Source organism: Mya arenaria, chromosome 2, assembly GCF_026914265.1.
Source record: "Mya arenaria isolate MELC-2E11 chromosome 2, ASM2691426v1".
Taxonomy (NCBI): domain Eukaryota; kingdom Metazoa; phylum Mollusca; class Bivalvia; order Myida; family Myidae; genus Mya; species Mya arenaria.
Window position 1 is genome coordinate 59,804,251 of NC_069123.1, and position 13,742 is coordinate 59,817,992.

The 13,742-nt window shown below is 37.0% G+C and overlaps 1 protein-coding gene across 5 annotated transcripts in view; it reads left to right on the forward strand.

The window, feature by feature from the left end:
• LOC128207336 (Golgi-specific brefeldin A-resistance guanine nucleotide exchange factor 1-like) overlaps positions 1-13,742 on the forward strand; it is a 36,409-nt gene that overhangs the window by 5,707 nt on the left and 16,960 nt on the right. For all 5 annotated transcript variants that reach the window (XM_052910191.1, XM_052910208.1, XM_052910218.1 and 2 more), the window contains exons 7-20: positions 12-263; positions 763-927; positions 1,191-1,358; positions 1,577-1,772; positions 3,252-3,469; positions 3,791-3,889; positions 4,250-4,444; positions 5,970-6,237; positions 6,709-6,821; positions 7,205-7,407; positions 11,351-11,474; positions 12,569-12,694; positions 12,989-13,071; positions 13,426-13,662. In XM_052910191.1, the coding sequence (XP_052766151.1) occupies positions 12-263; positions 763-927; positions 1,191-1,358; positions 1,577-1,772; positions 3,252-3,469; positions 3,791-3,889; positions 4,250-4,444; positions 5,970-6,237; positions 6,709-6,821; positions 7,205-7,407; positions 11,351-11,474; positions 12,569-12,694; positions 12,989-13,071; positions 13,426-13,662 (2,447 nt within the window). The remainder of the gene's footprint in view (positions 1-11; positions 264-762; positions 928-1,190; positions 1,359-1,576; positions 1,773-3,251; positions 3,470-3,790; positions 3,890-4,249; positions 4,445-5,969; positions 6,238-6,708; positions 6,822-7,204; positions 7,408-11,350; positions 11,475-12,568; positions 12,695-12,988; positions 13,072-13,425; positions 13,663-13,742) is intronic.

Genomic DNA, 13,742 nt, shown 5'->3' on the forward strand with positions numbered 1-13,742 from the left:
TTATTTTTCAGCTGAAAATGAGGACGGGTGGAGTTGACCAAGCAAGAATGGGCAGGAGGAAGAAGTCTCCCAAGCCTAAACAGAAGAAAACGAAGCAGACCAACTCTGCCTCACAACCATCCAGTCAGCTCTCAACTACACTGGAGGAGGGAGGGAGGCCACCTAAGGAGGGGGAGGAGACTCGAGAGGGTCCCAGCACGAAGGAACAGGAACTAGAACAGGCGCTGAATGAGGAGAGCGAAAATACTATAGAAAAGCAGGAGGTATGTTTGTCTTTACTCTTCACTAGATATTTTCTTAATGTTTGCTTTGTATGTAAAGTTATTAAAACAGTGTAGATAGAAGAAAGGTTGTTTAAGAGGCATGTTCCTCACTAAACTGCCTTTAAGTAAGTGTTTTTCCTTGACATATCCAGGTTTTATACCAAAGAATCATGGCAAATTAAAGTATTTCATCATTTGCTTACATGTAAGTTACTAAATTCTAAATGTAACTGTCATATAAAGCATATCGAGATGAATAATTTGTTACATGTATTTTGTATTTTTTTAATATGAATGAAATTATACATAGAAGTTCTATAATAAATTAATTATTAGAAACTACAAAATATATAATAAAACTATTTGTAGTGTGATTACTTGTAAGGAAGGGTCTGATTACTTAGTTACCATCAAGAATAAGGCACTGGCCCAATATGTTTGTGATATTAGTATAAAATCAACAACAACAACAGGTGAGGTGTATGTTTTTTCTTATCAGTGTGGCAGTGTAGGAGGGGATACAGTATCTGAGGGCCAGGATAGTGGGGTGGATCCAGGCACCGCAGTAGACCCGGGTGTGGCATACCTGGAAGCCACACGGGAGAGTATAGCCACAACACCTGTAGAGGGCACTACAATAATTGACATTGTTAATGGTTTCCAGGTACAAAGATACAAGTTCATGTATGTCATATAATTTGGGTAGGTTCGATATATGAAAGTAATGAATTATTATAACAATGAATATTTAAAATGCTGTTAAAAATTTTAACATTATATTCAAATAAAGTATAAAGTATTCAAAGTATATCGATAAAATAAAAAAAATGTTACTTAAAATTGTGATCTTTTAATTGATTCTAAAAGTAGGGCTTCCAATGAGTAATTGTTATGCTTACAAAATAATAAACAAAGTGCATTTTGTAGGCTGCTAGTGTTAATGTATATGATGAGTCTCGGGAAGACCTGAGCCTGCCACCAGTTGAATCCCTTGGGGAGGTCAACATGTGCGGAACCAGCTCCTCCACAGACTTTAAGGAACATATCTCCCTAAATATACCTGAGAGTGAGAGCCTGGTCAGATCAGCAAGTGAGGTAAGCTCTACTCCGATGTGTATCTTATCTGAGCTTATTTAAACCAACAGATCTCCAGTTTGAACAAACAAATATACCCAGTATATAGGAGATATGGTATTGAATTTAGAAAGGGCACCAATTGGATGTTTATATTGATAACATGCACTCAAAAAGTAGAGTACTTTTTGATGAATAAATAATTGTCAATGAACTGACCTCCAACATTTTTAAACCAGATGAGTCTGCCAGTGTCCCAGTCAGAGACAGAGCGCGATGAGGAAGACTCCCACAATATAACTTCTGAGACACAAGAATCCCAACCACTAGACGTCTCAGACACGAGCACCCATGAGGGGGAAATAGGGGATAAGGATGAGATGGTTAACCCCAGGGGAGTACGCTTCATCCCCCATCAACACCACCACAATGAAGGTCAGTGCAAAAGTCACATTTTTTAATAAATACCGTAAATGACTGGGTATAAGACGATAGGGGGTATTAGACGCAGGGAAAAAATCTGTGAAAAGTCCGAGAAAAAAACTTTTAATCTATGTTTTTGGTTAAAAGACGCATAGAAAAAATGTCAAAATCGCCCGGCATTTTCAGCCACCATGTTTGTTGACAGTGACAAAAAAAAAAAATTCGTGAAAATGGCGATGGTTATCTTTAAAACCATACTGTCGAGAATGAAAAGTTATGTTATGCAAAAAATATTTTGACAGTGCCCAACTTTGCTTTTTTATATGTAAGTTTGATTATTGTTTAATTCAATTTATTATTCAAAATAATATTGAATACCGTAATTCACAAGAGTTCGGACACCATAAATTAATTATTTTTTTCGCTCTCCGAATACATAGAAAATTATCATTTTTACATTTTATTTACATGTTTGTTTAACCTGCCTTTTTTCTTCATGTTTGCTTTTTACCACTTATTAATTTATCTGTAGTAATCAATGGTCATAAACTTATTTATTACGCCTATACGTGTAAATCCTTCATCAAGTTAATTAAAACACCATTTTATACATGCACTGAACTGAATAAACACATTCTATCGGCTTCAGATCAAAGAGTCACACTGTGTGACGTCACATAACTTACAGTTATACCCACGAGGATCTCGTGGAGAGCATGGACATTGCTATGCAGGATTAATGTATAACTGTACGATTATTGCTTCATATAATCTATAAGTGTGGTACAAGTTTGAAAGCTTATTGGCAGATCGTTTTACAAACATGTCATGTCCATGTTTTCTTAATCCCTTGATTGCCCTTGTTGTTTGTTTAATCCTCAAATAAATATATCACACTTCCTTTTCAACAGGCAATAAATCGTTTAGGATGGGTAGTAACTAATTAAATTGTCACAGTGGTGTATACGGTTAGGTAATCTAGCTAGGCATTGTAAAGATAAAAATCAATTATCTTCATCTGTGAAACTTGGTAACTATGAAAGTTATGATTGATGTCCTTTGGGTGTCCGAAAATTAGGTACGCAAAATAAATTATTTCGGGAAATAATTATGGGTGTCCAAATATTTAGAGTGTCCGAACTCTTAGGTGAATAACGGTAACTTTAATCGAAAAATATTTTTGTTGAAATTATAAACGTCTTACGATATACCGTATCCCGATCTTCAACCGCCGTTTTAACCCGTATATACTCAATCAATATGACGAATCAAACAAACTCTCGGCTTGAAATTGACCTCAGAAAAAAAGTTCAAAAAATTGTTACTGGGTATTATACGCAGGCATTTTTTTGCATCAAAATCTGAGGGAAAAAAGTGCGTCTAATACCCAGTCATTTACGGTATTATGTGTATATATCTAGCCATGATACAGTATATGTTTAGTCCAGTATCAGGAAGCCTTTTTCATGGAATAATTTCATACTGTTTCAGGTGTATCGTTAATCCCGTATGGTTTGCCATGTGTACGAGAGCTGTTCCGGTTCCTGATCTCGCTGACCAATCCCCTGGATCGGCACAACACGGATGTGATGATTCATATGGGCCTCAGTCTGCTCACTGTCGCCCTAGAGTCGGGGGCAGACCACATTGGCCATTTCTCCTCTCTTGTTTTCCTTGTAAAAGACGACATGTGCAGATTTATGTTCATGGTAAGTACATGTACATACACTGTATGGTTTGTTTGGCGTCTACCTAGCTGCTTTTCGTTTTTCACGTCTTATGACACCATTTTACGTTGATGTTATTGGTGTGGAAGAGTTCTTCTAACCTGGAATATGAATATTTTTTAGCTATGACTATAAACAATTCTTTTTTATGTAAATGATCTTTACTAGAACAATTTCAACTATAAATAACATTTTGAAATCAAATTTATGCTCGTTTTCTGATGTTACACTGTCAAATGGGAATTTCAACTATTACTACAATTATCATAAATGTAGTTGACCTCATTTCCTACTTATGAACAGTTGGTGCAGTCAGAGCGGCTGTCCCTATCAGCAGCAGCGTTGCGGGTCTGTTTCCTGCTCTTTGAGTCCCTGAGGGCCCATCTCAAACTACAACTTGAGGTAAAGAATAACTTTTTCATTTTTTTTTTTGTTATTAAAGAATATTTATGATCATGGAAGTCATTGTATGTTATCATATAACCTGTGTGAACTTAAAACTTTAAAACCAGAGTATGGAAACATTCTGTGTACACATAATGAATAACCTAAAATGAATTTGGCTGAAATATAAGAAATGATTATTTCAAATCCTTCAGAAATCTTTTTTTTCTGAGCAATCTTCTCAGTTATTAATAAAGCAATTTTAACCTTCCCATCATGTCCTTACATATGTCTTTTGATATTTGAAAACATACTTTGATCTTGTTCCTTATGCTACAAATTATATATAAGTACTGTAATAATATTTGTATCTTCCAGATGTACCTGACCCGCCTGAGTGAGATCATTACGTCCGACCATCCCCGGATCACGTACGAGGTGCGGGAGCTGGCCCTCGAGTCGATCGTCCAGCTTTGGAGAATACCAGGGCTAGTCACTGAGCTCTACCTGAATTATGACTGTGACCTTTACTGTACAAACCTCTTCGAGGACCTCACGAAACTCCTGTCAAAGGTAAAAAGCAATGGCGAAATATGAAACGAAACAAATTCTCTGTTATTTAGATGTAATTCTCAAATTATCTGTTATTAAGATGTATATTTCTCAAAATTAAAAAAACAACAACGGATCTCCTGAAAACATATCAAAGAGATAAATTTAAACATGAAATTAATTCTATAAATATAATAATAAAAAACAATCAGAAAAAAAAGAATGAAAAATTTTTATCCTTAATTTTTTTTAGTCTGTAGTTTGGAGTTGCATCTACTGTTCCACCATAGACAGATATTTTCCTGAGGGTTTACATAACATAAAAACACAGTTTATAAATGTTACTGAATTTTCAATATTGCAGCAAAAGTTATTGGTAATTTAAATGTTATTATTTGATATGTAAGGTGACCATACTTTTGAACAGAGTTTTCATCTTGTCCACACTTGTTGACATCAGGCAGAAAGTTTGTACGAAGTATTAAAGAGGCCTAATGCAACCAGTGATCTATTTCTTTTTGTAAATGTTAACAAAAACACCAACCTTAACAAGGAGTTTGGCTTTAATGGAGCTCCATATTTTTTGCATTTAAGGTACAGTCGAAACTCGTTATGTTGACTTTGTCGGGACCACGGGAAAAAATTCGAGATAATGAACAATTGACGCATCCGAATTACAAAAAAGTATCACCAATCCCAACACAAATGAGATTGATATATGTCTGCCATTCGAATTCTGCAATTGAACAGTCTTGTTCCATTCATGGAAACAGCAAACGTATTATTTAAAAATAAAGAGATAAAAAATGAATTATTTGTGCCAAATTTATTTAATTCACGTTTACTGAGTATACAAATCAGATATAAAACCAAAATTAAATACACTTGTATATTGTAAGAAAATGGTAAAGCACAAATGACATTCTTAAAATAGCATGTTTGTTATGCCCGTTTGTTTTCTACTTGCTGTATAGAGAAATTACTTCTTCACGTAACTTTCAATGTTGTCGAATTTTTCGATGATGTCATCGTTGACCTAAATTGTGCGTTTCACTGTATAGCTTGATCAACAAAAGACTCTTTCATCAAAAACATAAACAAACAACTTTAATTATTCCCACTTTCCAATTAATCTCCAATTATGTCAGTTTGTTATTTTGACACGCACCGTAATTTAGCGACACGCCGCAAACCTTCATAACAATTTTCGCACCTACAACTTGATCTACAGTTCGACATAAGGGACAAGGAAAATGTGTGAAATTCGACCACTGGACTGAAATAGGAGGTCGACATAGCGAAAAAATCAAGATAGAATAATTGACACAAGCAGATTTCTTTTATATAGATTAAGAAAGAATAAATTCGGGACCGGAGAAAAAAGTCTATATAACCAGATAGTCGAGATATCCGACGTCGACATAGCGATTTTGGACTGTAGTTTTAAAAGTGTTTAACATGTTATACTTCCAGCTCTATGTTTGTTTAATATACATATTCCTTATAAATATCTTTTATGATAAATATCAATATATCCTTACTTCAGAATGCCTTCCCGGTGTCAGGACTGTTCTCTACCCACCTACTGTCGCTGGACGCCCTGGTCACAGTGGTGGATGGGATTGAGCAGCACTGCCACACCCGCATCCTTACCGCCACCAAACCCCAGCAAGACCTCACTGATCCTGCAGGGCCAGAGGAGACAGGTTCAGGGGAGATGAAGGATGTGGTAGGGTCAGATAAGGTCATTGGTCCACCCACCACTGGCTATGCCATGGCTAAAAAGGTCATGCAGGCCAAGGATTTAGTTCCAAGTGAGTGAAAGATGTGTTATATAAATATAAAATAAATGTATGTTTGATGAATTTTTTGTTAGGTAAAAAAAAGTTGGTTTGGTTAGGGTAACTTCCTTTTCAAAAACAGGTAGGGTAGGTAGACTTTTTACATTTTATAAGGCTTCATATTAAAACATTATTGTCATCATTTGGGAATGGCGTTTTATAATTCTTTCCAAGAAAGCTTGAAAGTACACACTTTTTTTCAATTTAAAAAACAAACCAATGGTCAATAAAAATTGTAATGTCGGGGCCTCACCAGTAGGAAGGGCCTGTTTTTTTTCAGGCCTTACCATTTCATAAGATGACAATCAATAAAACCATGTTTGGAATTTGATAAGTTAATATAGAAATAGAGCAATTAGAACTATCCAAGAAAATGTTGTCATTTTCCAAAATGAATTTTGTTTAAAATGTGTTTAATCACATCAAATATGTGTTCTTTTTCAGATAAAAAAGGAATTGAGCCTAAAAAGGGACCTTTCATTAAACCGAACAGGATGAAGGTTTCTGAGCACCTGCCGTCACATGATGAGCTGAATGCCCTCAAACAGAGGAAAAGGGTATGAACATGAACAGTATTTTCCATATTAAATGTAACAAGCATTCATGTGGCAAAAATTGAACTAGCACATGTATTTGTTCACTTATCTTCATGTAATAAATATAAAATCCAACTCAAAACAATATCTCCGGACCTCAACAGTGAAAAGAGTGATACTGTATATGTTTATCAGCATGTATACCTGAATTCAGTATGATGGAATGGTATCAGAGAGGTGCTTGGAGTTCATCTGTTTATATCATGTTGTTAGTCCCTATTTAAAAAAAAATAAAATCAATTTCAAAAGCTGACCCATGTTTTTAAATTGTGTTTGATATCACTGTAATCTGACACTAAATGCCATTTGCATGCATTGTAAACATTCTAACATGTTCCCTTCAGGTGTACAACACCGGTACAGAGTACTTCAACCAGAAGCCAGGAAAGGGAATCCACTATCTGCAGGAGCAGGGCCTCCTCAAGGACCCCCTTGACCCCGGGGAGGTCGTCAACTTCATCAAGGAAAACCCTAAAATAGACAAGAAGGTCCTCGGGGAGTTTATCACCAAGAGAAACAATACACCCTTGCTGGAGGCTTTTGTTAAGTATGCTTACAATATGAATATGTCATTCTTATTTTTGTCTTCAAAACTCTGGTATCTCTTTTAATTCTTTAATTATGCCCCCCTTCGAAGAAGAGGGGTATATTGCTTTGCACAGGCATGTCGGTCGGTCGGTCGGTCCGTCGGTAGACCAAAGCTTGTCCGAGTGATAACTCAACAATTCCTGGACGTATGGTCATCAAACTTGACATGAAGGTTGGGCCTGACCAGTAGATGACCTCTAATGATTTTAGGGCTCATCGGGTCAAAGGTCAAGGTCACAGTGACCTTTAATGGTAAAATAATTTTAAAGCTTGTCCGAGTGGTAACTCAACAATGCCTAGACTTATGGTCATCAAACTTGATATAGAAGTTGGGCCTGACCATTAGATGACCCCTATTGTTTTTTGGGGTCATCGGGCCAAAGGTCAAGGTCACAGTGACCTTGAATGGTAAAAGGATGTCGGAGTGATAACTCGACAATGCCTGCACCCTTGGCCCTCATTCTTGACTTGGAGGTTGGGCCTGACCAGTAGCTGACCCCTATTGCTTTTGGGGCTCATCGGGTCAAAGATCAAGGTCATAGTGACATTGAATGGTAAAAGGTCGTCTGACTGATAACTCAACAATGCCAGCACCCATGGCCCTCATAATTGACTTGGAGGTTGGGCCTGACCAGTAGATAAACCCTATTGTTTTTGGGGGTCATCGGGCCAAAGGTCAAGGTCACAGTGACCTTGAATGGTAAAAGGTTGTCCATGTGATAACTCGACAATGCCTACACCCATGGCCCTCAAACTTGACTTGGAGGTTGGGCCTGACCAGTAGATGACCCCTATTGTTTTTGGGGGTCATCGGGCCAAAGGTCAAGGTCACAGTGACCTTGAATGGTAAAAGGTTGTCCGTGTCATTACTCGACAATGCCTGCACCTATGGCCCTCAAACTTGACTTGGAGGTTGGGCCTGACCAGTAGATGACCCCTATTGTTTTTAAGGGGTCATCGGGCCAAAGGTCAAGGTCACAGTGACCTTGAATGGTAAAAGGTTGTCTGATAACTCGACAATGCCTGCACCCACGGCCATCAAACTTGAATTGGAGGTTGGGCCTGACCAGTAGATGGCCCCTATTGATTTTAGGGGTCATTGGGCCAAAGGTCAAGGTAACAGTGACTTTGAACGATAAAAGGTTGCCCGAGTGATAACTCAACAATGCCTGCGCCCATGGCCCTCAAACTTGAATTGGAGGTTGGGCCTGACCAGTAGATGACCCCTATTGATTTAAGGGGTCAGAGGTCAAGGTCACAGTGACCTTGAAAGCAAACTCGATAATTCCTGGACCTATGGTCATCAAACTTGGCATGAAGGTTGGGCCTGACCAGTAGATGACCCCTCTTGACTTTGGGGGTCATCAGGCCAAGGTCAAGGTCACAGTAACCTTTAACGCAAAAAAGTTAACAAATCTTCTCCCAGTGATATCTCAACAATGCCTGAATCTATGATCATCAAACTTGACATGTAAGTTGGGCCTGACCAGGAGATGACCCTTATTGATTTTAGGAGTCATTGGGTCAAAGGTCAGGTTCACAGTGACCTTGAATGCGAAAATGTTTGAAGTGATAATTGGACAATGCCTGCACCCATGGCCCTCAAACTTGACTTGGAGCTGTAGATGACCCCTTATGATTTAAGGGGTCATTGGATCAAAGGTCAAGGTTACAGTGACCTTGAACGAAAAATGCCTGTCTGTGTGATAACTTGTCAATGCCTGCACCCATGGCCCTCAAACTTAACATTTAGATTTCTGGTGACCAGCTGATGACTACTATGGATTTTGAGGTCACAGAGTCAAAGGTCATGGTCATAACACACTCTATCCTCAAACTTTGAATGGTCATAATCTTAAAACTGCCTCAACGGCATATAATGTTAGCGACAAATCAGCTGTCATTTCGGTCCGTGCATATTTCATTCAATTGTCCATATAATCCTGACAACATGGCGCTCAGGGGGGGCATAATGTTTGACAAACATCTCTTGTTTTGATTGTATTCGACAGTGGTTGTTTCCATATTAAGTCATAAAATTGAAAAACATGCTGACAATAAGCATTGTCCTAAAGGTACAATATAGTATGATCTTACAAACATGTAAACCATGTACAGTAAAACTGCGATCGCTCGTGGTCGCCGGGGACTTAGCCTAAACCTCGAGAGAACCGATGTTTCGAACGACCCGATTTTCAATTCTCCAGTCTGTAATGAAATATCTTTCAGTGTATTTTAAGTTTGAAGTCATCTGTTTACTAAGACACAGATTGTGTGTTGCGTTGTGGAAATCGCACATATGTTCAAAGGCTGTCGTATACTATATGTATACTAAATATAAAATGTAAAAGAAATATCAATAAATGAATAAATAGTAAATTTTATTTTTACAAAATTGCCATATTGCAAACCAAAGTGACAAGAAGGAATTTTTAGAGATTCCGATGTTGGATCGATATGGTAGTGTTTATTCATATTTTTGTTACTCAATTAAATTTCTCACAATTAACTTCTCGTCATTCACTTCCAGACAACGCGAAAACTTTTCCTTCTTCACAGGACATTGCGACAGGTAAACACTGAAAGTTTACCTGTCGCACCAAATTTTTACCTGTCGCAATGTTACAAACAGTATTCAGTAACATCAGCCTAAACCTTGATTTTAAGCCTCTTTTTTAAATAAGTTTTGTAATTCCCCATTTGAACAGGTTTAGATCTGTTTGGTTAGATTTGTCCTACAGTACTATAATAAATTACAAAAAAAGCCAAACGTAATGTAAAAAAATCATTATTCAGATCTTATAAATGTCATAATTTTTTTCTTGCCTTGCCTCCCAAAAAAACTCATATCTGGTTCGTCTACCCATGAAACAGCTAGATCTTACTCTTTTAATTCATCTTTAAATTAAAAATACAATATGGTTATAAAATGTAACGAATTGTACTACAAGTCAAACTCAGGCACAACATTTATGCGAAAATGAAAGTAGAGTTCTTGTTATTGGCAATGTTAAACAGAGCGGAAAGAAAGTCAGCTCGGTATATTAATCATCATATTTAAATAAACACGATTGCCAGGAACCACTACATATGGAATTTTGTAATTTCCGTAAAATAAAAGTATTAGAGTACGAGCTGAAATCGGAACCTTACGCGTTTTATCGGCTTTTACGGAAACATGTCGAAACGGGGTTTACAAATAGTGAAACACGGATTAACACGCTGAATAATCATGATATAAAAATAACTCTGAACATTTATTTAGAAACTGAAAGTAAATTTTCCGAAAATTAAACGGTGCTGACTTTAATTTTTCACCGGACATTGTGACCGACCAAAACAAAAGTTTCGTCGGTCAAAATTGAAATATACCGGACATGTCCGACTGTCCGACGGACATTCGCATTGTCTGCACTTCTCATAATTATCTTCTTAAATGCCAAAATAAACCAATATCACAGTGTTAAATGGTTTTTCACACCTTATCAAATAGCCTTTCAACATTTTTACAAGTTACAAAAATTTAATACCTAGCAATTTTGTTTATTTTGGAACACGCGTTCGGGAAAAAGTGTGAGATTATGACCTCGAGGGAGTCATAAGGTTTTGTGCATGATTTGTGTACTTGGGACCGAATATATTGCTCGACTCCTCGACATAACTAGGTTCCAATGCAGCGTAGGTATATTTTATATGAACATAGAAGAACAAAAATTCGGGACCAAGCTCCGACCTCGAGGGAACGCCGGTTCTCGAACGACCGCTTGTTTGAATGACCGCAGTTTTACTGTAATTAAATCCCTATGATAATATTTATATACATTGAACTGATTTTCATTGTAATTGATGGGATCAATATTTCCTTGCTCTTTTGTTGCTTAACCCATATGTTTTCTTCCTAGGTCATTCCACTTTGAGGACCTGCGTATAGATGAGGCCCTTCGACAATACCTGGAGGCATTCAGACTTCCAGGGGAAGCCCCTGTCATCTCCATGGTGCTAGATTGCTTTGCAGACCATTGGCATGTATGTTGTGTGACTGGAGTTTACCATCATGTCTTTTTATCTTTTCATTATGTCTCCTCTCATAAATGGGGAGACATATTTCTTTTGCTCAAGTTGCCTGTCTGTCCCTCTGTGGGTCACATTTCATGTCTGCTCTATATCTTTTGAAGATTTTTGGAATAACTTCCTACAAATGTTAATGATATTGAGAAAATGTGCAGAGCACATGCTACAGCCAGCTCGGTTTAAGGTCAAAGACACCCTTAGAGATCTAAGGTCATATGACTGTAATATGTTCTCTCTTTACCTCTTGAACTGCGTAAAGGATATGGAAATAAATCGCCACAATTGTTCACCATATTGAGATGATGTGCAGATAACATGCAACCAGCTATCTCCAAGGTGAAGGCTATATGACTACATTTCATGTTCGCTCCATATCTTTTTAACTGCTTTAAGGATTTTGAAATATGTCACAACAAATCTACATAATATTGAGACAATGTGAACAGCATATTCTGAAACTAGCTCGGTTCAAGATCAAGGTCACACTTAGTGGTTTAACAGTCATATGGCTCTATTTTGTGGCTGCTACATATCTATTTAACCATTTAATAACTTAACATATTATGTCTGCTCCATATCTCTTTAATCATTAGAATGATATTAAAATAACTTGCCCCAAATATCCTTCAAAAATAGTGCTATTGATAACAGTGTCAGCAGCAATAGGTACTTTATATGTAAGTCCCTATGTTTATGTTTCAAGCATTCTATACTTTTCCATACATATTTTTTAGTATTTCACAATGTCATGTATGTCATGGAACTGAATGAGACAACCATAGGGGATGACATACAATTTTGATCACAAAAACAAATGTATAGACATAATGAATGAATGACCTTTCCTTCTTTCAATTATTACTTGTTCCTTCACTCAAGTTACATGATAAAGGTGGTCAAATTGTGGTTGCATAAGTGTACCAAATTTATCTATGACACTAATAAGAAGCATGTAAGATAATATAATCCTTGTAAGATGTTTTGTAATAAAATGACAGGTTAAATTAATAGTTAAAAGCATTTAAGATATGTTCCAATTACTTTTTCAGAAATCTAATGGGGAGCCATTTGCAAATGCAGATGCAGCTTTTACCTTGGCGTACGCCATCATCATGTTGAATGTGGATCAGCACAACCACAATGTGAAGAAACAAAGCATTCCTATGACCATTGATGTAAGTCAAAGATTCCGTATACATGTTCAGTTATTAGACCAGCCATTGTGTCATTGACTTTTAATGAGAACATGCTTAGGTCTGAAAGCAAAAAATATTTAAGAGGAAATTATATATAGGAGAAGGTAGAAGCTTGTGGCTTTCACCCGCTGGATACAATCATGTAGTATTACAGTATAACAGTAGTCAGTTTGTGAAAAAGAAAAATGAGCTAAAATTCTTCTGAAGAGATTATAAACTACTTGTATAAGAGTGTTTTGTATTAGTTTGTTTGAAACCCCATTTTCAATACAGCAATTCAAGCGAAATCTGAAGGCGACCAATGGTGGCGAGGACTTTGAGGGTGAGATGCTGGTGGAAATATACCATGCCATTAAGTAAGTCTTCTGCTCTATCATTCTACACGAATGTTTTGGTAGATGCAAATGTCTTCCCAATGGTGTAGTCTAATGAATAAACATTATTGGCCAGTTGTCATTCAAACAATTTGTTGGCAAATAATAGGATCATATTTTGTAAATAAATATTGGCGATTGCTTTCATAATTCAATGTAAAAACTGCTAAACTATTTGTTATATGACTGGGAATCTGTGTTAGAATACAGTTTCATTGTTAAGAAGTGTATTTAGATAAAGATTAGGATGAAGTTAGTTGAGTTGGACGTATTCCAAACTATCACAAATATCTACAAGTGTTAAAAATAACTAGTGTATAATCTTTATTTTTCCAGGACTGATGAGATTGTTATGCCTTCTGAGCAGACAGGGCTGGTCCGGGAGAACTACCTGTGGAAGGTTCTCCTAAAGCGTGGGGGCCAGCGGGATGGGGGATTCTGTCATGCTCCCACTGGAGCATTCGACCACGACCTTTTCACCCTGATCTGGGGACCAACAGTTGCTGCTCTCTCATTTGTTTTTGACAAGTCATCCGACGAGGCAATCATATCTAAGGCTATATCTGGCTTTAGGTACTGAGCGGATATATTGCATACTTATTTCATTGTCAATGTTGATGTAATGGTATTAATAATGTTGTTGGTCAAAAAAG